This window comes from Engystomops pustulosus, chromosome 7 (genome assembly GCF_040894005.1).
Source record: "Engystomops pustulosus chromosome 7, aEngPut4.maternal, whole genome shotgun sequence".
NCBI classification, from domain to species: Eukaryota; Metazoa; Chordata; class Amphibia; order Anura; family Leptodactylidae; genus Engystomops; species Engystomops pustulosus.
Genome location: NC_092417.1, coordinates 49,732,819 through 49,759,068, shown reverse-complemented (window position 1 = coordinate 49,759,068; position 26,250 = coordinate 49,732,819). Strand labels below are relative to the sequence as shown.

The 26,250-nt window shown below is 43.5% G+C and overlaps 1 protein-coding gene and 1 long non-coding RNA gene across 2 annotated transcripts in view; one reads left to right on the top strand and one right to left on the bottom strand.

Annotated features, from left to right (window-relative positions):
* Positions 1–1,464: 1,464 nt before the first annotated feature.
* On the top strand, positions 1,465–17,068 carry SGPP1 (sphingosine-1-phosphate phosphatase 1). The gene is made up of 3 exons (XM_072115848.1): positions 1,465–2,250; positions 11,643–11,732; positions 12,574–17,068. Exons 1-3 carry the CDS (start codon positions 1,642–1,644, stop codon positions 13,123–13,125), a joined length of 1,251 nt encoding a protein of 416 aa, XP_071971949.1. The 5' UTR covers positions 1,465–1,641; the 3' UTR covers positions 13,126–17,068.
* LOC140069768 (uncharacterized) overlaps positions 16,275–26,250 on the bottom strand; it is a 23,114-nt gene continuing 13,138 nt past the window's right edge. Inside the window, exon 4 of the long non-coding RNA XR_011848851.1 lies at positions 16,275–16,344. This is a non-coding gene — a long non-coding RNA (uncharacterized lncRNA). The remainder of the gene's footprint in view (positions 16,345–26,250) is intronic.

The following is a 26,250-nucleotide window of genomic DNA, read 5'->3' as shown; positions in this document are numbered from 1 at the left end:
AAGGAATCAGAATGCACGGGGGCGTGCCACGGCCCAATGCCACATGCGGTTTAATGGAAACACATGTGATCGCTAACCAGCACCCGCTGTCCTGTAATACAAGAAACTGGGTGCTGGTTATCAGTCGCATGCTGATCCTCAGGAATTCTTACTCGGACACATCTACCATCAGTTTACAGTCCAGTTTATGTACTTTAACCAGCGTCGTTCTTTTATCATCGATCCACAAAAATTCACTACCTCCGTGTCTCGGTTATATACTTGCTACCCTGGGGTTGATTTCCCGACCCGATATAGTCCTGTATAGACTGGGCTTATATCAGACGAGAAGTTGGTGGCAGCCTACTTAACTGACAGTCTATGTTTCACGGAAGCGAGTGAAAGGGGACTTTCAGTCGTTCAGGGTTTGTGTGGACAACTCTATCTCACCACCTTCGCCAGCCAGTCACCCCACAACACTCCACTTTTAATCCGATATTAATGGGTTAAAGAGGGCGTGGTGAGCCATTTAGGGGCGGGGTTAAGTGAGCCTTTGCAGGGAGCCGTCTCCTGTCGTTCATGCGAAGGAGCCGGCTCTTTGTGCCAGTTGGTTCAAGAACGACCCATCACTAGTTTGTCACTGTGTACCTAATGCATCTTTGCAAAACAGACTTTTTTTTTCTTTGTGACTTATTTTTGAGCAAATTACAGACTTTTTAGGCTCAAATCACAGTACAACTGATCAGGGCCGGATTAAAGGAGTGGCTCCTGGGGCTCGAGCCCCGAGGCCCCCACCACTTTCACTTTTTAAGGGGCCCCCACCAGTTTCCGACAGTCTCTGTGTGCAATACCCAGCGTCCCATGGCTGCCCGCAACGCACATATGGGTCTAGGATGTCAGCTGTGTCAGTGAGCTGCCTTTGCTGGGGGAGATCGCCATTTTCTACAGGGCACTGGCGGCTAAAGTCTACAGGGGGCTGGTGGATGCATACTACAGGGGGCTGGCAGGCTACATACTACAGGGGGCTGGCAGGCTATATAATACAGGGGGGCTGGCAGGCTATACACCTCCAAAAACATTGTTTGAAGGTCCCCCACCAGTTTGCGCCCAGGGGCCCCCACCACCCATAATCTGGCCCTGCAACTGACCAATACTTACTTCCATACATGTGTCTAAAAAGTTACAATAAAATAATCCCCGCAAATCGCAGACAAAGGAAAAAAAAAGAAATTCATCACAACAGCAAACTTCTAAAGATACCCAGCACTGCTAAAGTATTCAGCCTTCAGCCATTTTTTTAAAAAAAGCAAAAGAAACCATGATGCATGTGCCGCAGTTAGTGATAGTGTTATATTGGGTGAAGTGATGACCAGGTTTATGAGGACAGAGGTGACATAGTTTATTTAATAACACGACGACCTCAGTTGAGGTAAAGTCCGAGCCCTGAGGTAATAGACAGCGCAGGCACATTTCCCGCCTCAGCCACTAGTGGTCACATGACCTTCCTCGCCGCCTCCAGGCCACAGCTACAGTCAGGACTTGTCGTGTGATGGTGGGCGGAGCTCTGAGCACGGTGGGCGTGTCTGTCCCTCAGAGTGACAGGAGGTGGCCGCTACCGCGGCAGTGATTGACCCGGGGATACGTGTGTCGCTAGTAGCGGGGATGTGGGGCGCCATGGGAGCGGCGTGTACCCAGCTGCAGCGGCTCACGGAGTGCCTGCAGGATCCGGAGAAGGTGGCCCGCTTCCAGCAGGCGTGTGGAGTGCAGAGCTCGGCCACACATGAGGAGAGGGACACGCAGGAGGCCGCCGGGGACGGGCCCAGGCTCCGGGTGAGCCGGCACCAGAACGGGCTGCAGGAGAACGGCGCCGCCGGCTGCCCGGGGGACAAGAAGAAGAAGATGCAGCCGCTGCGGAGGAACTCCCTGACCGGGGAGGAGGGGCAGCACTTCATCATCCGCAACCGCCTGCTCTACTACCTGTTCACACTGGGCACCGAGCTGGGCAACGAGCTCTTCTACATCTCCTTCTTCCCGTTCTGGATATGGAACGTGGACGCACACGTCGGGCGGCGGGTGATCGTCATCTGGGTGTGGGTCATGTATCTGGGCCAGTGCACCAAGGACCTGATCCGCTGGCCCCGGCCGCCATCCCCGCCCGTGCTCAAGCTGGAGGTCTTCTACAACTCGGAGTACGGCATGCCCTCCACCCATGCCATGTCCGGCACCGCCATCCCCCTGGCCCTGCTGCTGCTCACCTGGGGCCGATGGCAGGTAAGGACACTGCTTGCTGTCAGTAAGGAGGTCTGTCACCTCAGTGTATAATGTCACAGACTGGTGTCATATTATACTAAGGGGTCCGGATACATGTGACTGGATCACCTCTGGGGAGTTTCATGTCTAAAGACTGCTTTGTTATGGCATCTAGATCCTGTTGAGTTAGGGTCTGTTCACACTAGTTTTTGCTGGAGAGATGTATACGGAAGGATTCCTCCATCTATAGGTCTATTGCAACATCCATCACCATTGGGAAATATCTACAGTGTCCTCTACTCCTGTCCCCCTACCTCTCCTGCTGCTCTGTAGTAGTGGATCCACTATAACAAAACCCATCCGTATACTTCTCCTCTCATTCTTCCAGAAGTCAGGTGCTGACCCAAATCCAACTCGGTTATTAAAGCAATGGCAGAGCAGGAAGCACCCGGCTCCTTGTTCTGCCATTCAGAGTGGAGCTGTACGATATGGTGGTCCCCAGACATACCAAATCTGCCCCCTCCAGCCGACCACACAGCCTCAAAGACTTGGTCAGAGTGTTTAGTTTATATAGAACACATTTGACTCCGATCAGGTGAATGAACCAGGAGCTTTCCTGTTAAAGGAAATCTGCCACCATGATGAAAGATTGTAAACCAAGTCCAAAAAAGGCTTAAAAATCATGCAAGCCTGAAGGGCTCTGGGCTTTATTAACAGCAACCCAGCACCCCCAGACTCATTTGCATAATTTTTAAAGTTTTTTTGGGGTAAAAACAAGGACAAATAAGTGCAGATCCCGGCCATAGGGGGCACACACTAACATGTGAGTGTGCTTGGTTTACAATCCTTGATCCTGGTGGTGGATGTCCTTTACCAGGAAAGCTTTTGGTTCATTTACCTGATCGGAGTCAAATGTGTTCTATATCTCTGACTAAGGGCACATTCACATGGCCGTCTGCGGGGACGTACATGCGGCCGCATGTACGTCCCCATAGACGGCAATAGCGGCGCGGCGCAGATATGGTGCCACACATGTGTGGCGCAGATATGGTGCCACACATGTGTGGCACCGATCCGGGCCGCACACCGCAAAAAGATAGAGCATGCTCTATCTTTCGGCGTGTGTGCGGCCGTGCGCCGCTATTCTCTATGGAGTGGTCACCTCTTCCTCCTCTCCAGCACACGGCGGTATGCCCGCACGTCTCTGAGGCTGTGTGGTTGGCTGGAGGGGGCAGATTTGGCATATCCTACAGCTCCACTCTGAATGGCAGAACAAGGACCCTGGTGCTCCCTGTTCTGCCATTGCTTTAATAACTGTGTTCTCCCAGGTTAACTTGGTCTGGAAGAATCGTCTGCATCCAATGCAGACCTCCATCCAGACTTTGTACCGCTACTTATTTGTCCTGAATGTTTTTCAAAGCTGATAGTTGTAGCTGGTCTAGACAGTCATCTGTGTGCTCAGTATGTTACACGCTCTGCTGACCCGATACGTTGCTACTATATCTTTTTTTTTTTTTTTTTTGGTTTTATCTATAGGGAAGCATAAAGGAAACAAAAATCTCTAAATTTATAGGGCATTGTAGTTTGTAAAAAAAAAATTAAATATGCTCGATATATGATTGAAAAAAAATCTTTATGGTCAAAACCTGGATAATAGTGCCATAAAACGGTCCTAAAAAGACCAGAAGCCATACTCTTCAGCTCACATAGTGATAGAGATAGTAGCAAACCCTCAGCTGTGAAACTATTAGACGTGTATGGATGTTTGGTTGCACAAATGCTCTCCTTTTAGTGAAGGCAAGCAGTAATGTTTATAGCTGTGGAGAATTAAAGTTGAACATACTTTGAAGTTGTGTAACATATAAATGATATCATTTTGTGTAAGGCTTATAGTTCCTGGACACTAGCCACTTGGCTAGAAGTCTGGGCACGTGTTGAGGTCTATGTTTCTTTGCTGCTGTCATTGTGTCCCTTTGCATGTCACGGCCTCCATTCACTCCACAAACAAGGATACAACAGTCCTGTGACATTTACATTCTGCTGGAGGGCAGCTCAAGAAGAGTTACATTGTACGGAGCCTGCTGCACATCACAAGCAGTCTTGTACCCTGAGTCTAAGGCCTCATTCACACTGACATAATAGAGCACACAGCCATGCCCCGTCTCCAATCCCGCAGCAATGAAGGGAATCCACCCTAGTAATTCCTAGGATCTGCCGGGCTTCAGTGTAACGAAGATGCTTCAGTGGCCTTTCAGTGTCACAGTGTAGTAAATGGGAATCTATGGAATCTCATTCACACGGTGATGTTATATTTTTTTTATTCATACTGCCTGGGGACCATATTGAAAATAAAATATTAATCCCAGACAACCCCTTTAATGTTGTACAAATCTTTTCTTTTTTTTTTTTTCTTAATGTATTGGCTTTAACCCCTTAGTGACTACCCATTTATGTCAGTCACTAAGAGGCCTTGGAGTGATGCCACACGTCACATTTTTGGACCGTTTTAAAGCATGCGTTTTCAGTCCGTTTAAAAACGCACGTGTACAATACTTAGAGCAGGGCACAAATATACTGTAAATCTAGCTCAAAGAAGTCAAACAAAAACCAATGAAACAAAGTAATGTTTCATTACATCAGAGTCCCGTCGGACAAAACATGTGTCGGGGTGGTGCCGGGCAGCGTCTCCTCGCATGGGCCTTATTATACTTGACCATCAGGTATACATATTTTAGTTACTCTTCCTCATCTTATATTTCTTGTGCGCTCTATATATTTATTCACGCATCGTTTGTATTGTAACTGTTCATGCATCAGCGCACTTTTGGCTGTGCACTAAGCACTTTACTTGGCATCTGTATGCATTGTAAGCCTCTCTTTGTATGCTGCCCGGCACCTATATGGTTTGCCATTGATCCACTCTATATGTTTGTATGTTCTATTTTAACATAATCCCAATAAACTTGTGTTTTTAGTATTGCAAAGCTCATATGTGTTTCATGGGTTTTTGTTTGACTTCATTGCTAGAAGTTTAGGCAGCTGTGAAACAGATTAAAACCAGCCAAACGCATAGTAAAAATAGAAAACACATGCATTTTTAAACGGACTGAAAACCCATGCTTTAAAATGGTCCAAAAACTTTAACGTGTAACCCTGAGGGCGCGTTCACACGTTCCACTAGTGTTGCGTTCATAATGCGACGTTGGCGCACAGGAGGCAGGGCTCGAGCCGATCGCTTCTTGATTCTTGAAAACCGCTATTTTTTATTTTTTTTTACATTTTTGGCAATTTCACCTTTTTATCAACCAAAATGAGCTTGGTCACTAAGGGGATAAATAAAAGTTACTCTTTCCTCCATCTTCCTCGGTTTACTGCATTTGTTTAGATCTCCTGGCAGATGCCATGTTGGTGCAAGCGATTGTCTGCTGCTATCACCTGGCATGTACAGGATGTCACTACCGATGTAAACCAATTGGAAAGTGTCGTTGGTGCTGAAAAAGAGAATCGAGGAGTGTTGAGTAGACTTGCCAAAAGTCCTTGCAAATTTTATGGTAGCTCTGTATACAAGTCAGTGGACACAGACCATGTATGTATGATGCAAGGACATCTTGTGCAGTCCCACGACTTACAGACCCGGCCAGGAGATGCATTTGATGGCTACTAATGTCCTGTAGGGAGACCATCCCAAAAATGTAAAGTTTCCCTAATAGGAAATCTTGCAGCTGAAGGAGGAAAGCTGGCCTCATCCTTTGTAGGAGATGTGGAGTTTCTTTATCTCTTAATTGAAAACAGATGATGTTTGTTGGTGGTTGCCACAAGAATGCATTTCATGTGAAGGATAATAGAGCAATTGTTCTCCCTGATGTGACATGTTCTGCATACAAGGGGTTAGTGCAGGGGTAAGAGGGTCTGGCAGATCAGAATTTCCTGTGTTCAATATTTGCAGAGTTTTGCTTCTTGGCTGATATTGCTTATCTAATGTGGTAAATTATTACAAACGCCCATCTGTTACCAGGATAGGCCAGTGCATGCACCTTTGGGATTCCTTATTTGTTGAACGATGTCCTCTGATCTGTAAGTGATTGCTGTCACTACAGGCGGTCCCCGGGTTACATACAAGATAGGGTCTGTAGGTTTGTTCTATAGTTGAATTTGTATGTAAGTCGGAACCATATACTTTATTATTGTAACCCCTGTCAAATATTTTTTGGTCTCTGTGACAATTGGATTTTAAAAATGTTGGATTGTCCTAAGAACCAGGATTAACAATAAAGCTTCATTACAGACACCTGTGATAACTGTTACAGCTGATTATTGTAGCCTAAGACTAAAGTACAATAAATTACCAACATCCAGAGGTCCGTTTGTAACTAGGGGTCGTATGCAGTCAGGTGTTCTTAAGTAGGGGACCGCCTGTATAGGAGTAACAGCAGACTTACCCCTTTCACAGTCTGTCACTTGTAGACTGAATTGTATCTGCTTCTGTCATTTTCCGGTTTTCCAATAACTTGGGTGAATGTATCACTTGCTTTGTTAGCAGAAAGCGGTCGTAACCTCCAGGAATGACCTTTCAGACTTGATGATGTAAGCTTTATAGTACCTGATATCGCTGGGTCCCATGTCCTGTACGTAGCGTTGATAAAGTCCTTTCCGTTTCCACTTCAGCAAAATGTAATCGTCATTGTCAGCATTTATATTTAATGACTGTAAAAAGTCTCCCTCGATGACCTTTGCTCTCGTGTCACAGGGTTCAAATCTCTGCCAAGAAGGATTCACTTATATGTTGGAAAAGGAATATCTAGAAAGGAGATAACTTCTACCATCTCCTCAAGTACAGAAAGTGGTAGAGGAGCGTGCAGATCACATGGAGCCCTCCAGGATATTGGCAGGGAGTGTAATAAGCTGTAGGAGCACAAAGGGTGTTCTTTTGGGGCCATGAATGACTTCCTGATGATTGTTTAGAATAGGAAACTCTAGTATTTGCCAGCGCTATGGTTTTTTTTCATGCAAATTGAGTGAGCAGTAGAAGGACGGGAGTCACCAGACTGTATACATCAGGAGTGACGTATATATCATAGTGACGTGCAATGCATTTACCTACTATACATATAAATCTAATCTACTGCAGTTAAGCAACTATGTAAATACATTCAGTATCTTGTACACCCTTTACTTGAAGGTCACAACTGCAAGACATGGAAAAGTTCAGATTTTGGGAGAACCCCTTATATGGAATGCAGGGAAATTTGACATCTGATTGTAAAGGCAGCTCTGGATTATTACACCATCTGTCGGCTAAACAACATTAATACAGCTACATAAGTTAGTTGCTGCTTTAGTTACATTAAATCTACATTTGCATTAAGTGGGGGTCAAAATTGGCCGTGCCCTTTAACAGTTATGTATGTGGAGCTGATGTTGTGTGTTCCTGTGGTTAAGTAGATGAGATATGGGAGTGTGAAGCTGCAGCTTTTACAGCTGCTTGTGGTATGACAGTCATGTGTAAGTTGCTTCTAATCTAGTGGGTGATGGGTGAACTGATTGAATTTTTGTCTATAGAATAGCCCTGCCCTGCTCCTGGGACCCCTACAACCAGTATTAAGCATATGATCGTATCAGGGAATGTCTGCATTTGGCTCGCTGCCAACCTGTAGACTTCATTCATTTATTAATATTGGTTTCCTGTCTAATTGTGTGGATCACTCATGGTCGTATATAGGATACAAATAATAGTACCTTAGGATTTTCCCAAGGTAGCAATATTGGGGCACATTTACTTACCCATCCGCTGGAGTTCACCAAAAGTGCATTGATATTGCACTGTGCTGCGATTCACTGAGATCGTGCACCCGCTATCCTGCATGTGTCGCTTCCCCGCCCGGGTCCGACAGAGTTCATCATCTTTTTAGTGGTGCATGAAAGTGCTTCGATTTGCGACACAATTTGAAAGTTAAATCCCTCACTCAGTCTGAATCAGTAGGATCTTCCAAAAGCACACCCCCTAATTTGTGTGGCACGAAAGCCTGCGCAGCTGCGCCAAAGAACGATCGCATGCGCTAAAATCCCAGTGCAGAGCCCTGTTAAATACTTGTCCAAGCCGTGCAATCCCCAAAAAAGGCGAACAGTCAGACAAAAGTGAGCAGCGCAACCCTAAGGCCGGCGCCACACGTGGCGCTTTGTCTGCGCTTGCAAACGCAGACAAAGTCGCGCCCACCGGGGCGGGCCCCGGCCCGATCGCATCAGCGTTTCTATGGAACCATTCAGGCGTTTCCATAGAAATGCCGATGCGATCGGGACGAGGCCCGCCCCGGTGGGCGCGACTTTGTCTGCATTTGCAAGCACAGACAAAGCGCCACATGAGGCGCCGGCCTTAGTTAATGAGCCCCAATGTATCAGTTGCGCATTCAGATTTCCATTTTGTAGTTTCCATTTTTGAATTGAACAGATTGTAAATTAAACAGATGTCTGGATGGATCCATCAGAAGCAAAGTGTCCATTTTTAACTGAGGACTTTAACCCCTTATAACTGACTTGTTTTCTGCTTAATGACCAGACTCTTACATGTTTCTCGATAATTGGTTATAACTTTTGGAACACTTTAAAATATCCAGGTGCTTTCTCATGACACATTGTTCTTCATGAGAGTTGAAAAGTTTTAGTGATATGTTTAGCATTTTGATTTTTAAAAAAAATGGAAATTTGGGAAAAATTCTGAAAAATCCTTCATTTTCAGAGTTTAAAATGTCCTGCTTTATAGGCAGATAGTCAGACCTCCCAAATAGCTTGATAAGTAATATTTCGGGAATGTCGGCTTTGTGATGGCATGGTTTTTTATGTGTCCTTTCATTTTTATAGGATGTTAGGAGGCTTACAACTTTAGGTGGGATTTTTCTCATTTTCGTAAAAATCGCCAAGACTTTGAGGGACAACTCAGGTTTGAAGGACCTAAATAATGATAAAACCTAAAAGCTAGAAACTACAGCTCCTCAATATGTGTAAAACAACTTTCATGTCTGTTAACCATTTAAGGGGTTCACAAAATGGAAGTGTGATTTAGAAAGTTTAATATTTTTTTGGAAAATACCTCCATTTATAAATTACACATTCACAATGGCAGGCTATAAATACAGGGGGCTGGTTGGCTATATACTACAGGGGGCTGGCTGGCTATAAATACAGGGGGCTGGCTGGCTATATACTGGGTGGAGAGGGCTTAGACCAATGCATTTCCCACCCTCTGCTTATATTCCAGTCAATAGTTTAGTTTTTTCCAGGTTTTTTTGTGTTAAAATTAGGGGTCTCGGCTTATACTCGAGTATATACAGTAGTTACGTTTATTTGCACACCAGTTGTAGTAAAAACCTGAAGTAACCACAAGTCTCAGCAGTCGACTATTGTGATCTTACCGAAATGTCGGACTTGGTTGGATTTTCTGCACCGCCTGCAACTTGGACTTGCTCAGTTTACCTGATAGAGGTAACGCATCTCCACAAAAGTCCTAGCCAAAAAAATGTGCAACCTCTTGTATACATTGGAGGGTTTGTAGCGTGAGATACTTGAAGATGATCTGCCAGGACACCCGGGCCCCAGTCTGGGTCATAGATCCTGGGTTATAACATTGCTGTGATAAAATTGGTCTGGCAGCCGAGTTCTCATTTATTTATGAGGGCGTCCGCTGCAGACGACTTTTTACAATGTGATACACCTCTAATTTATTTACAGCAATATATAAATAGCATCTAATCTCTTCAGTACCAAACCTCATGTAACTGTCTGTGGGCTCCGTTTTGCCTCTGAGCCAGCAAGTTCTCTCGGGTATCAACCCGTATTTTGGCTGTGGTCCACCACTGCCTTTAGTGCACTGCATAAACATTTCCCCCTATAGCCTTATGACTGATCATCTCCTTCATTTACACCATCTCCGTCTCTCATAGCAATAATGGCCCATTTAAAGGAACACCCCATGCCATTTCAAGCCAATGGGGCTTGAAATGGCATTCATTGTCCTTGTTGGCTTTTAGAGAGGTCACAGCGCTCTCTTGTTGTGTAAATGAACCTGGTGACATCCAATCATCTGTTTAGCAAACTGAAGGTGACAAAGTTGTCTTCACGCCTTGAAATTGGCCGTATAATAACCAGTGTCTCCTGACTCCTTCATACACAAATGTGCAGATATTTCAATTCATAATTAAAATTACATTTCTGAATTTGAAGCAACCCCTCCCCTGTTTTTATGAGAGTCTTGAGTAGAGGATGGGGGCATGCACTCTCAGGACAGAGGTCTCTTGGATGTGAGTAGAGATCCTGAAATGGTGAGAAGGTGAAGGGCAAAGTTTAGGAGAGACTTGTGTAACTCGTTGTATAATGAGGGTAAAGGTGGAGCTATCAGTCCAGCTTATCAATTGGAGATTAAAGGGAGGGTGACCTACATTTCCACCTACACGTTTTTATGAGTTTTTGTTGAGTTTTTAAAAATGTCCATGGCACTAATCTATATTTAATAAAGATGTATTTTCTGCAATGATCACTCCAGTCACTGGCACATGTTGTAGTGGTTTTCTTTACAGCAGTCACTTCATTTACGTTCCAGACAAGACAAATGGGGATTACAATAGAAGATTACACCTGCATAGAAAACCCCATCATTACATCCATTGCTGACAGTAGATGAAGTCTCAGCTTTCTTACACCTCCTATGTGCACAGCGCATGCCTAGAAAACTCTCCATAGACCTCTCTGACTCTTGCTGTCTATTGCCATGATGCAGCTGTAAAGACTGTCAGCAAATGTTTTCACTAGAGCTCAGGAAAGATGGTAGCCCCATAATCATAAACAGAATATGGGAGAAAATCTGATATATGGTATATATGGTGACACAGTATAGCGGTGCACTGATCTGTATAGCAGGATGGGGGACAATGTCTTGGGGCTCATTCAGATGGGTGTCTTTGACATTCGTATGCTATCTGTTTTATTTGCGAATAGCATAAAGACCTGTTGATTTTTAATTTTCTTTTTTTTTGGGGGGGGGGGGGGGGGCTTTTCACATGTCGGGTACTTTTTCACTGAGGTCTGGGCCATGAGAAAGAAATAAAGAGAACAGAATCTCTATATTTTCACTTACAGTGACTCCATTATCTGGCTGATATCAAAGGTCAGTAATGTATAAATCAGACAGTCCTCCACAGGAAGCAGCAGGAACCGCTGATGTCTTCAGTCTTGTCTCCTAGTTCATGAAGTCACCTAGATAAGACTGGGTAGATAGGAAATATGCAAAGGGCCTTTCACCTCCATGTGCTGTTGTTGTGTTATGTAAGCGACACAAGGTCACAATATTGTGTAAGTACTTGTTGTATAAATTCATCATTTTGCTTATTTTTAACTTTTAACTGTTTCTTTCTCCTTTTGTTCAGTTTCCATTTGTTTTGGGGCTGCTGCTAGCCATGGTCTGGTGTTCCCTGGTGTGCCTTAGCCGTGTTTATATGGGAATGCATTCCATTTTGGTAAGTTGTCTGGACACCCTTTCTGATTAAACTGTTTTGTGTTCTGTATATTTAATTGGTTTATGGGATAAAATGAAATAAAAATACAATTCCTAATAAGAATAACAAGGGCATGCTGGGAGTTGTAGTTTTACAACGGAATAAACACATGATACAGGCTACTAAATTTGGAGAAAAGCTATTCTTGTAAAATGCAGTCAGATCACTTTGTGATTTGTCTGGGTAGATTGGACAATGTGCAGAGAATGGGAGTCCATTACAAAAGATACACAGTCCCTTCTAATGCTGGCATATCCATCAACAGTTAATTGTAGTAACCATTGAAGGTTCCCTTTGCCTTACAGCAAGCAGAGATCTTGAAAATTGTAAGGAGATGATACGTGAAATAAATCTGAGCATTGAATGACCTTTCATTGTGTAAAGAACAAGCCTTTTTCCTTCATCTCCTTTTCGTTGTCCTGCATTGGGTGGTGGCAGCAACTTTTCCATTACAGAAGTGCAGCAATTCATCAGTATCGCACTCTCCCAACAATGCTAAATACTTGAGAGAGTCTCAAGGACGTTGTGAGTTTCCAAGCACATGCATGGACTGTATGGATACGCATGAATAGACTTTACCTCTCATTTATAGTAGACATAGTGTAATAAGATGGATTATACCCCACGTGTGAGCCGCACATTGGACACAGTGATGAAAACAGTCTTCATCCGTTGTAGCTGCGCTTATACAAATGTGCGAGACAGTAGAACGCTTTCTATTACAAAGTGGTCACAGATAAAACTTTAGAGAACAGCTTGGTATTGGTGGCATCTTGTAATCTTTCCCCTTCTCTTCTTGCAGGATGTCGTGGCTGGTGTCCTTTATGCAATCCTCATTTTGATTGTCTTCCATCCTGCTCTTGATATCATTGACAATTTTAATCTGACTTATAAGTATGCCCCTTTCATCATCATCAGCCTTCACCTGGCTCTGGGCATCTTCTCCTTCACACTAGACACATGGAGCACATCCCGGGGAGACACCGCAGAAATTCTTGGCAGCGGAGCTGGGATTGCGTGCGGGTCACATGTTAGTTACATGTTGGGGCTCTTAAAGGAACCATCCCCGGATACCTTGCCCTTTACTATCCCTCCTTTCACAGTGACTCTTCTTGGAAAAGCCATGCTGCGGGTTCTAATTGGATTAGTGGTTTTACTTCTGATCCGAGCCGTCATGAAGATGATCACCATTCCTATGGCTTGCAAAGTGTTTGGCATTCCTTGCGATGATGTAAGAAAGGCAAGACAGCGCATGGAGGTGGAACTCCCCTACCGATATCTTACCTATGGCACAGTTGGATTTGCAGTCATGTTCATTGTCCCATATCTGTTTACATGGGTTGGGCTGCATTGATGGTAAACTTTTTCTAGGTGCAGGATTTTTTTTTAAGAATATTTCAAGAACTCAAGACGGACTTGTTGCCTTTATATAAGACTTCAAAAGTTGAATAATTCCTATTCATTTGTAAAGTGCACTGGTAGAAAGGCAACTTTTGGGCCTAACAGTCATCGATTGTTATTATTATTTTTCATTCTAATTGCAGCTACTTGCAGGCATAGCGTATTTTGGTTTTATACCTCAAAACCAGTTTTCCTTAGATTCAGGTACTGTATGAAATGCTTAATAATTGTGCCTTTCTTTTGCTAATAATCACCAATGCCATGTATACTGTGATGTTAGAGGCATCCAGGACATAGCTTGAACTAGAGAAATATTTAGTTTTTTTTGGGTTTTTTTACACAGCAATGAAAAAGCTTGTTGTCTGTATGTGTAAATCATTTTAATACCAGGTATATTTTGGGAGCGATGGCAATAACCATGCCTCCTGGCATGCATCTATATACAGAGCACCATTAATGAGAGCAAATGTTCACAAAGGGTCAACCTCATAGGTGATGTGACCCCGTTTTTCCAGGCATCTCGTCCAGAAGGTCTTTAGCTTTTCCTATGGAATCTAGGGGGTCTCTGTATGTTGGCACTGAAAAGGTTATAGGGGATTTGAAGGGAAAGAAATCAGATTATTATAACCCCCACACCACGCCTATCAATAGTCTTTAAGTGAGTTGCAGTACCGGATATAACCTGTGGGTAAATGTGGCACTGACTCTTTAACCTTATTATAATCTCCTTTAAAGGGAGCTGGCAATGCTATACAGAGGTTAGATAGCGCTGTGTAGACATACCTAAGGTTTCATGACTAAGATATTCGCTTTTTATTGCCCTTGGTGGCACATGAAATGCCTGGGCACTTGTAGTCGTGGCACTGGGGGTATTAACACGAATGCTTATCACCTAGGAATGGTGTTTTCTCTTTCCTCTATGGAGGAATTGTGAGGGTCACAAGCGCTGGCAGACTTCTAGTAATACTTCATGGACATCTATTAGGAGTCCATATTACATCTGTCTTAGGCAGGTGGACTTTACTTGGTATCATTTTAATTTTACATTCATTTCTAATGACCACTATGTTATATTTCACACATTTTAGCCATTGTGCATCTTATTTATTAGTTTACCCCTTTAGTTTACTGCTCACTCATTTAGGTATGTAATGTATGTGAAGAACATTGTCATATAAGATATGACTTGCCATTCATTGTTTTTATAGAGCTTTATGGTCCAGCTTTTACAAAGGAATATTTTAACATACACTGGCCCAGATTTATCAAAAGTGCAGTTTGCCTCCCAAATGTGCAGGATGCTGCAGATTTATGAAAACTGGCGTCTTCAATTATCTGGCGCTCCCTGCACTGCTGCGGAAGTGTGCTCCATCTCTTTTTAGGTGCACCTTTAACATACAGCATGCGACACGCGTAACACGTCCCATTATGGACATATTTTTCTGTCTTGTCGGACACTGTGCAGCCGCGACACCAAACTGGTGCAAACACTTCCTAAATACCTGTACAAGCTCCAGAATAATAGATCTGGGCCTATGTTTGTAAAAATTGGAGGCTTGTTAGGGCCTAATGCACTTCTTACAAGGAGGTTGGGTGCTGCTGTTTTGGCTTTGGTTTACGCATCATCTTTGGGAGCAATACACTTATGGTACGTTTTGATTTTAGAATTCTGTAAATTTGCATGTAATGCTTTTATTTAAAAACAAAAAAAAAGGTCTCCTACACCCACTGGGTGCATGCACAAAGGGGCCTGCAGGATAATGTATAGGGTACAACTTATTAACTGGTAAGGAGCCAGTTCTTGTGTTATGGGAAGGCAATTGGTACATTTTAGTTTCCATTTCAAATAGATTATCTTTTTTTTTCCCAGTGATGTTTTGTTCAACAGTTTAGTTTGAATGTTTGTGTTTTAGCACATTAGTTTATTTGTATTATTTTGACTTTGTGTGGTGTGTTATGGCAGAGCTCCTCAACCTGTAGCTCTCCGAGAATGGCTCCAAGGACGCCGGCTGTCGGGGAAAGCAGAGCGTTGGAAGCCAAACGTTCTGGAGCATTGCAGTAGGGACATGAACTTGTGTTAAAGGCTCATGCACACGGCCGGGTGGAGATGGTAGGGATCTTTCCATAGAAAGCTGAACGGCCGCTGCCACTTTTTGGTGAAGTATAGCACTTGTCCAATATTTTAAACGGCAACTGTCCGGCTTGGTTGCGTTGAGACATTGTGTGCTAACTGTACTGTGACATTATGTATAGACCTCTTGGGGGGCGTCTGGGAAGTCTGAGCAAATTCTCTCTGCCCTTAAAGGGTATCTACCACCAGGATGAAGGACTGTATGCTGAGCCTCAGGGGCTCCAGGCTCCGTAGGTGTTAATGGAGCCTCGCGGGCTCATTTGCATACTATCTTTCATCCTGGTGGTAGAGGCCCTTTAAACAACTCACCAGATCATGTGATCTTTCTTTGACATTTTAGGTAGGCCTCCAGATTCTGCATATATCTGTCTTGTCTGTTCAGTTAAGTGGACTGAACCTATCGCATGTCAGCGCCCATCTCGGAGGTATGGATAATTGATACAAGCACACCACTTCATCTTATCAAAAATGGCAGAATGCAGAGGTAAAACAGAGATGTGTATGTGTGTATAAATATATATACATACACATCTTTACTGGTCATTTATGTATGTGTCGTGTATAGGTGCCTAACTAGCGAGTTACCTGGATGCACTATACTGGCGCTGATGCCTCATGGTAGGGCATACCTCTCTATTCCTTGGGTGTCCTGTGACTGATCCAACATCAGACATCACCTTGGTATTGCACTATTTTATTAAGTATAATAAGCTTATATGAAAGCCTTTAATATTTAAAAAATTATGTGAATAGGGCTTTATTTTCCATGTGAATGTACCCAGGGCACGTTATCCAGTGAGAACCTGCCCATAACTTTCCATTGTACGTTACATCTTATTTAAAGGGGATCTTCACTGTTATAACTTGGTTTTCAGTCCGGAGTCCTGACACATTAAAAAGCTGGTCATACACCGTTCATAGGTCAAAGTCTGGCCATATCCTGGAGTGAGCAGGAAGAGCCTTTGTACTAAACCTCTTGTTTGTAGATGTTGGAGGGGAATCTCAGGAATGGTAGATTTCACCATGTAGGAGCCTTTGTTGCTGTGGAAGATAAATCTGTTAGAAGTGTCTGGCAGCAGCTTATCCACTCCCGTCTTAAAATAAATATGCAGCAAGTGTGTGTGGGGAAGGGGATGTGCAACCGTGTCCTGAATATGCATCTAACGACTAAACAGTATCTGGACAATTCTTAAATGTTTGCATATCCCTATTAGAAGAAAAAGGGCCAATGTCAGACAGCACATAGAAAATCATTTATAAGCAAGGGACCTAAGCGATCTTTTACTGGAGCAGATTTTCTAGTCCACAAAGAACAAATTGATCAGAACGCCAGCCATGGGCATACAACCTATGAGATTGCAGTGTACAAGATCTCCAAGTATTAACAGTAAAACTTCCCCTTTAATGACCATTTATACAGGTGTTTTTGTTTTTTTTTTTAGTAAATTCAGGCAATCATAATTCTAGTTCTTGTTAAGATGCTCCTAAAACATAGCCTATTTATTCTTCTACTTGAAGCCTGTATTTCCAAAGTGTTAATATTGCCTTCATTCCACAGATTATTCTATGTCATGTATGAACGTCTTGTCACCTGATTCTTTCACAATATTTTATCAACAAAAAGTCTTTTTAACTTTGATTATATTTTAAATACATACAGTTATATGAAATGCCCTGATTTGCTATATGTCTGCAAACAAATGGTATCTATTCTATGTATCACTTTTAAGAATATAGAGTGTAAATACAAATATATTCAGTTTCAGGGAATCGTGTGTTTTGTTTTTTTTTTGTGTTCAGTTCATTGCCACCAAATCCCTAACAAATATGTTTAACGTAAAAACCTTTTATTTTGTGGCCACGCTTTCCCTTTCCCTAAAGTGTTTTAAATTTTTAGATATGGTATTTAATTTGAGGGTTGTCCTCAGGATAGGGGATAACAAGCCGATTGGTGAGGGTCTAACTGCTGCGCCTCATTGATCATTAGCATGGACCCAAAGCAATACAGAACATGAGGGTACCATTCTCTCTAAGGCACCCTCTGAAATTGCAGAGGACAGCGCTCTTGGAGGATTCCCACGTGGCATTTTTGTTGAATATTCATATTGGGGAGGGGGTTTGGCCAAAAAGCATGTGCGTTTCCAATAAGTCGCATGTGTTTCATGTGTTTAAAATGCAACAAAAATGCCATGTGGGAATCCGTCCTCCAGCTCTCTGTGTATGTGAGATAACTGCACTCTGCCATTCCCATCACTCCCAGACCATTGCATGGAGAGGCTGGACAGCTGCTATTCCAACCATTAGTGAGAACTGAACCTCCATTCTCCTGATTTCTGGATGTCACGTTCCTGTTATTGCTGGAGGTCTCACCAGTCGGACTTTCACCGATCACTGCGATTTTTCAGATGCAGTTTTTGATGTCCAAACCAGAAGTGGAGTGAAAAAAGGAGGGATAGTAAATCTCCATTATATCTTCTTACCACAGTATCATCCACACATGTTTATGGCTTAAACTCCATCTGTAAAACTGAACACGTGCAGTGGAGTGAAGGGTTGTCTGAACGTGATAGTATAAGTAGAGCCACAGGTTGTCCTCATGTCTGTGCCTGGTAAGTGTATACTAGATACAGGGGTGTCTTTATACAGCTTTGCTTTCGGACAATAGATTTTGAGACTAGAAGTGACTATTTATCATTCATTTGCAGAGTGAGACGTGTTCCAGGGACTTGGGCCCCGCTCAAGCTCAGACAGATAAGCCTTTTATTGCAGCGGTGCAGTAAATGAATAGCAGAATGACCGGGCTAGTGTGATTTTTAAAGTCAATCTGTGTCGCATTTCAACAGGGCGGCTGTGAACTATGCGGTTTTAATGCTTGGTTACCCTGAATATTGCACACTTAGCTATTTCCACTTAAATTGCACGGCCCATAAACCTCGCCCAAGAAAATGTTCCACTTTAGTCTTTTCATTTTCAATTGTTTTCCTGAGTTCTTTTAGGCCGCGGTCACACGTACCGCTAGGCGTCCGTTCATAACGCGACGCTAGCGCACAGGGGGAGGTCCTCGGCCTGAACACACATGCGTTTCCAGAGAAACGCATGCGGTCGGCTTATCAATCGCATGTACGTTCGGACCGAGGACCTCCCCCTGTGCGTTAGGGTCACGTTATGACCACGGCCTTAAAGGGATTGTCTCTGTTACATCCCCTTTCCATATGAGGCATTGGAGGAGCCATAGGCAGCCAGGCACTTCATGCATGGAAAATGTAGTACTCTATTTTAGTTATTTAGGCCAGTTGCCCTTGAACAGAATGTAAATTGTACAATGTTTATAAGAGTTTGGTCCGATTGCATTCTTGGGCCTTATGCACACAAACGTTTTTACTCCCAGGCTTGGACCCTAGTGGGGCATATGAGAAGGGAGAAGGGGAGCGCTCCTCACCCCTCCCCTCTCTGTAGAGAGAAAACATGTTTTTTTTTTAAATTATTTTCTAGCGACAGCATGTGCCACACATGTGATCAGGCCATGCACTATGGCAGCCAGATACTAGTTGCCGTTCATATGTCTAGCATACAGCAGGCGTATACGTTTGTGTGCTTGTGACCTTAGTGCTATCCATTTTTTTTTCTTCAACTGTACTTACTATGTAAAAAAGACACATGTCCAAGTTCAACCAGGGAAGGGATTTAATGGAAATAATTCTATATTGTAACATAACCATCAGTATTATTTAGTTTTTTTTCTTTATAGTCCTAGTGTCATTCTAGTTGTGTCATGCATGCAGTGTGTGCTGTGTATTTTTCTAATTAGAACAGTGGACTGTGTAAAGACATTATAGACGTAGATTTGGAAAGTAATAGTACGTGAGAACCGCTTAGGGGCTAGAGAATTTCCTTGCCGAGTTGTCCTGATGACTAAAGCCTGCCTGACAGTGAGCCACTCCCACACAGTGGGTCAGGTTCTTAGAATGGGTAAGTACTAAACAGGTCAGCCTCCCCTACAATGTCTATGCTTAAGTAGGGCAATTAATAGAAGTTAGCAATATGAGACAACATCATATTGATGGCTAATTGATTACATACCCAGCTTCTGAGGGCTGCATTAAGTATAAAAATAATCTTTATTTCTATGGTGTTATATTCTGCAGCTCTTAACAAATCAAAGTGTACATTTCCAAATAATATAGGGCATGACAGAGCAAAAACATCATTAGAAACAATAGGAATGAGGGCCATGCTCGCAAGATGTTGCAGTTTATGGTCAATATTTCATGGACCAATCACTGCCTTCTAAATTGAAGCTGAAAGTGGATGTTCCAAGTATTTAAGTTCTTCTCACTGATCAGTCAGGGTCCAACTGCTGGGACCTCCATTCATCACAAGATCCTGTTCTCATTGATCAGTCGAGCATCTGGAAGAGTATGATCCCTGCCACTCCATTCACAGCCTAGGGGAGTGCCAGAGACACCTTGGCGCTGTGCTCTGCTATTTTCGACACTACCATACAATTAAATCCTTGTCCGGCCCACTCAGCAGTGAGAATGAGATCATGATCTCTGGAGACATAGGGGCTCCAACAGTCAGCGTTGGGCTAGTTATCCTCTATCCTGTGGAGAGGGAAGAACTTAAATACTTGCCACAACCACTTTCATTTCTTGTAGGACTTATGTTCTCCCTTAATTTATAGCTGATAAAGTTAAATAATTGTTACCGTCACATTAACCTGTACATGCCCACCCGGCCGGGCGTATGGGTGACCCCCTCCCCTCACCATAGAGATGCACGGCCTACGGACATGTCCTATCTATTCCTTGTGAATGGAGCGGTATGTATCTCCCAGTGCAGCAATTTCCATCTATGGGGGATGTGTGTACGAGATTTGCATCGTGGTCTCTTAGGGTGGGCTCATGTATGTTTAGGGCGGACTCGCATTGACATTTTTTTTACATCAGTGATTTTTCACTGGACTCATTTTGGCTTAAGGACACACACAGGTTGGTTTTCTCTTCCTGGCTTCAGTGATTTTTCACTGATTCTTTTCAATGGGCATTTTCATACTTTGGTTTTTTCCACTTACAAAAAGTGGAAAAAAGCCAATGTGAAACAGCTGGGCACTTGCTCCTAACCTGGGGGGAGTCACAATTCTTCTACAACCCATTCTAAACGTTTCCCTACACCTATGATTGTCCCGAAAATTGCTCCCTTTTTGTACATCCACTTCTGGATTTGAATTATATATGAAACACGACACTGAAAACTGTTTTGTCAAAGTCTGCTGGGCGAGTGGAAAGTCGAGATCCGCATCCGTGAAAAATCAATGGACAGGTTTAAAAATATTTTCGATGGACAACGGATCAGTGAAAATAAAAGCTAATTAAAAAAGCAGCACTGACACCACATGTTCCTGAGGGTGCGGTCACACGTTGCAGTTAGTAATGAGGTGGTTTTAGGTGCAGTTTTGTCAATTTCACAGGTGATAGACATAAACTGAATGGGTGAATTAAATTTTGAAGGAGAAAGCTGTTCCACAAATGTCATTCACCTGTTGATTTGATGTCTTTTACTTGTTAAAATAAGAAATACCACCTAAAACTAATCCAAAACTAATTGCAATGCAGTTTTTTTTTTTTTTTTTATAAATTGTTTTATTTTTCAAAAATTTCCATTAAATATAATTCACGGCAAATATAACATATAACGGTCATACAATGCTCTGATACAGTATAATCAACTTTATCGTCCAGAAATATTAAACTGGTGATCTAGGCGAAACTATCGCCTGGCACAAATGGACTGTTCAGATAAAAGTTATTGGCAAGGTAACTGCAGACAGTAAATAATGTTAATAAACACAGCTACTAACACAAATATAATTGTGCGACTGTCTGGCAACACAGAAAGCACCAAATCCGTTATTGCATTGTTCTGACACAACTAGAAACCGTTGTTGCGTTTGTCTAGTGTACCACAAACCTTTGCCCATTTGTTTTGGCTGGGATGTATAAGGTTCTTCTCTACCTCTATCATTATTCCTCTATATATTCTTGATAGGTTTTTTGGGGCATTTACCAAAGTGAGAATAAAAGACATTAAACTACAGTTCTCTACTTTGAAATAATCCTTGTTAGTTTCTGCTCCAACTGCATGTCTCAGTCGAATGTAGTTAAAGTAATCGTTGTCTTTTAATTGATGGCCCTGTTTCAGTTTGTCGAAGGGCACTAGTAAACCCTCGTGAAATAAATCAGAAATGTACCTTAAGCCCCTATTTCTCCAAAATTGTGAATCTATTTTACATAGTTCTGTAATGTGCTCATTGTGCCATAACGGAGAAAAGATAGTGGAACACTGAGTTCCTAAAAGGGTTCTAAACCGTTTCCATGTGTTGTGAATCAAATTCGTGATTGGAAGTTTCTCTCCCTTCTCTTTCGTCAACCTTCCAGACTCTAATAGTGTAAATATATTATCTTCTATATTATTAAACTTTTTCAGCAGCTCCTTAAAGGCTGCCGAATTTCTACTTTCTCCTATAAATTGCAATTGTGATGAAAGAAAATAGTGAAAGGGGGATGGGAAAGAAACCCCTCCCCTATCTTTATCTTTACAAAAAAACTCTTTTTTTAGTCGGATCCTGGTTCTCCCCCAAATTAAATCATTAAATATCCTTCGTAGCAACCTAAACCATCTATCTTCAATCCAACAAGGACTATTTGATAAAATGTATAGTATTTGAGGGAGGCAGATCATTTTCGCTAAAGCGATCCGATCTGCTCTACTAAGAGGTATTTTGTTCCATATTTTAATTTTATTTCTAATTTTTCCAACCAGAGGTGAGAGATTAAGTTCAATGTATTCCATAACCTTCGGACTAATTTTTAATCCCAAATATTCAAATGTCTCGCCTGGGTTCAGAATACGGAGTTCCCCTACCTGTTCCAAGTTAAATTTATCCAATTCACATAGGGTCGACTTTTTCCAATTAATCTCCAGTCCTGAGATGGATTTGAACTCGTCTAATATCCCCATTGTTAGAGGGACAGATTTCTCTGAATTTCTTAAATGTAATAGGATGTCGTCAGCATATAAAAGTATTTTGTCGTCTACCCCACCACACCCACACCCCTCTATCTCCTTTGTTCCTCTTATTTTTATAGCCAGCGGTTCCACGAACATAGCAAATAAAAGTGGGGACATGGGGCACCCTTGTCTTGTCCCCCTACTCAAGTTAAACCTTTCTGACAACCCTCCATTAATTTTCACTCTGGCAGTTGGTTCAGCATAAAAAAAGCCTTGCGTATTCTATGTATCTATCCCCAATACCAAATTTCTTCATTGTTTTCCAGAGGAAGACCCACTCCACCCTGTCAAACGCCTTGGTTGCGTCTAAAGACAGGATGGAGCGGGCCTCCCCCCGGCCCAGCTGTAGTGCGGCATATAGGCGCCTGATGTTACTCTTGATGTTACAACCTGGAATGAATCCACTTTGGTCTTCGTGGATAATACTCTTGATACATTTTTTAAGACGGATAGTCAGTAGTTTCGCTATTATCTTCCCGTCTGTGTTTAAAAGAGAGATGGGACGGTAAGACTCCACTTCCGTTGGATTTTTGTTTTTTTTTACAGATTAGTGTTATACATGCCTCATATAATGATTTTGGTAGTTTCCCACCTTGTAGACTAGCCTCCCACACTTTTAACAAGACGGGAAAAAGAATATCACCGAGTCTCCTATATATCTCAAAGGGAAACCCGTCCAAACCTGGGGAAGAGTTTCCCTTACATGTTTTTAGAGCCTCCCACATTTCCTGAATGGATATTGGGGCATCCAATAATGCTCTATCTTCTTCCATGAGAGTCGGGAATTCCAACTGATCTAGATACTCCTGAATCCTTGGTCCTGCTGCTTTTAGGTCAGAGGTGTACGTATCTGTAAAGAATGATTGAAATTCGGTAACAATGTCCTGTTCTAAGTGGACCAACTGCCCAGAGCTTTTTTTTTAATTACTGACAGAAAATGGTTATCTTGTTGGTTCTTAATCCTCCTGGCTAATCCACTACCGGGCCTACCCCCTTCCAGAAATGATTTCTGACCCAGAAAGAGCATTTTGTTATGGGCTTTTTCCTTCAGATAGGAGTTATAATCTTTCTGGCATTTTTCTAGTGCCTGAGTTGCCTCTGTTTTATTATTGATGGCTTCTCTCTCTAGTATGCTCAGCTTCCTACGTAGAGTGTTCTCTTTCTCATAAAACCTTCTCTTTAGCCCCGCTATCTCTCTGCATAGGAAGTTTTTTAAGTGTAGTTTAAGCGCTTCCCATACTGAATTGATAGGAGTCGAGCCCAAATTGGTGTTAATAAAAAATTCGAGTTCCCTTCTTGTTGCTTCGAGGTCTCCTAGTAAAAATAGCCAGTGAGGATTAAGTTTCCAATGGGCCACTCTTTCTCTCCTCTGTCCCAGTTGCAGCTGAAGGAACATTGGGGAATGGTCCGACACTGCTCTGTTTCCGTACTTCATTTTTACGATGAAATGAAAAAAATTGACCATTGGCCAGAGCTAGATCAATACGCGAGCGTGTTTTATATGTTGTACTATAACACGAATAAGTGGGAGTCCTATCGCCCAACTCTCTCCAAACATCAAGCAGTCCCATCTCTCCACAGAACTTAAATAGTTGGGTTGTGTCATTAGTAGAGATGAGCGAGCACTAAAATGCTCGGGTGCTCGTTATTCGAGACGAACTTTTCCAGATGCTCGAGTGCTCGTCTCGAATAACGAGCCCCATTGAAGTCAATGGGAGACCCGAGCATTTTTCAAAGGGACCATGGTTCAGGAATAAAATGTGTTATTTAATTGAAAAAGAATGTCTTCTGATAAGTTAGCAGATGTATGCAAACATCTGCAATCTATTCTTCACTGTTCCGCGCGTATATTATCTCCCGACAAGTTATCAGATGTGAAGAACAGTGAAGAATAGAATAAAAACAGTGAACACAGGGTCATTTAAGTGAAAAACGCAGTGAAAAACACAGTGAAGAATAGATTACAGATGTTCGGCACATCTGCTTACTTGTCGGGGTGATACGCTGTCCCGGGATCCGCTCCTCTTCTTCCACTGAAGTCTCCCCGTGCTGCCCGATGTCTCCCCGTGCTGCCCAATGTCTCCCCCGTGCTGCCCGATGTCTCCCCCGTGCTGCCCGATGTCTCCCCCGTGCTGCCCGATGTCTCCCCCGTGCTGCCCGATGTCTCCCCCGTGCTGCCCGATGTCTCCCCCGTGCTGCCCGATGTCTCCCCCGTGCTGCCCGATGTCTCCCCGCGCTGCCCGATGTCTCCCCCGTGCTGCCCGATGTCTCCCCGTGCTGCCCGATGTCTCCCCCGTGCTGCCCGATGTCTCCCCCGTGCTGCCCGATGTCTCCCCGTGCTGCCCGATGTCTCCCCCGTGCTGCCTGATGTCTCCCCGCTGCCCGATGTCTCCCCCGTGCTGCTTGATGTCTCCCTGCTGCTTGATGTCTCCCTGCTGCTTGATGTCTCCCTGCTGCCGTTCCGCGCGTATCTTCCGACAAGTAAGCAGATGTGCCGAACATCTGTAATCTATTCTTCACTGTGTTCTTCACTGTCTTTTTCACTTAAATGATCCTGTGTTCACTGTGTTCACTGTTTTTATTCTATTCTTCATTGTTCTTCACTGTGTTTTTTTAATTAAATGCTCGATCTCGAGCAGGGGAAATACTCGTCCGAGCAACGAGCCGTTTCGAGTACCTTAATACTCGAACGAGCATCAAGCTCATTGGCCATTGGCCAGAGCTAGATCAATACGCGAGCGTGTTTTATATGTTGTACTATAACACGAATAAGTGGGAGTCCTATCGCCCAACTCTCTCCAAACATCAAGCAGTCCCATCTCTCCACAGAACTTAAATAGTTGGGTTGTGTCATTAGTAGAGATGAGCGAGCACTAAAATGCTCGGGTGCTCGTTATTCGAGACGAACTTTTCCAGATGCTCGAGTGCTCGTCTCGAATAACGAGCCCCATTGAAGTCAATGGGAGACCCGAGCATTTTTCAAAGGGACCATGGTTCAGGAATAAAATGTGTTATTTAATTGAAAAAGAATGTCTTCTGATAAGTTAGCAGATGTATGCAAACATCTGCAATCTATTCTTCACTGTTCCGCGCGTATATTATCTCCCGACAAGTTATCAGATGTGAAGAACAGTGAAGAATAGAATAAAAACAGTGAACACAGGGTCATTTAAGTGAAAAACGCAGTGAAAAACACAGTGAAGAATAGATTACAGATGTTCGGCACATCTGCTTACTTGTCGGGGTGATACGCTGTCCCGGGATCCGCTCCTCTTCTTCCACTGAAGTCTCCCCGTGCTGCCCGATGTCTCCCCGTGCTGCCCGATGTCTCCCCCGTGCTGCCCGATGTCTCCCCCGTGCTGCCCGATGTCTCCCCCGTGCTGCCCGATGTCTCCCCCGTGCTGCCCGATGTCTCCCCGCGCTGCCCGATGTCTCCCCCGTGCTGCCCGATGTCTCCCCGTGCTGCCCGATGTCTCCCCGTGCTGCCCGATGTCTCCCCCGTGCTGCCCGATGTCTCCCCCGTGCTGCCCGATGTCTCCCCGTGCTGCCCGATGTCTCCCCCGTGCTGCCTGATGTCTCCCCGCTGCCCGATGTCTCCCCCGTGCTGCTTGATGTCTCCCTGCTGCTTGATGTCTCCCTGCTGCTTGATGTCTCCCTGCTGCCGTTCCGCGCGTATCTTCCGACAAGTAAGCAGATGTGCCGAACATCTGTAATCTATTCTTCACTGTGTTCTTCACTGTCTTTTTCACTTAAATGATCCTGTGTTCACTGTGTTCACTGTTTTTATTCTATTCTTCATTGTTCTTCACTGTGTTTTTTTAATTAAATGCTCGATCTCGAGCAGGGGAAATACTCGTCCGAGCAACGAGCCGTTTC

Bases quoted from the DNA above. Each gene is read 5' to 3' on its own strand.
- SGPP1 (XM_072115848.1), top strand. From the start codon at position 1,642: ATGTGGGGCGCCATGGGAGCGGCGTGTACCCAGCTGCAGCGGCTCACG. The intron at 2,251-11,642 runs GTAAGGACACTG...CCTTTTGTTCAG, and splicing joins TCACCTGGGGCCGATGGCAG to TTTCCATTTGTTTTGGGGCT. The intron at 11,733-12,573 runs GTAAGTTGTCTG...CTCTTCTTGCAG, and splicing joins TGGGAATGCATTCCATTTTG to GATGTCGTGGCTGGTGTCCT.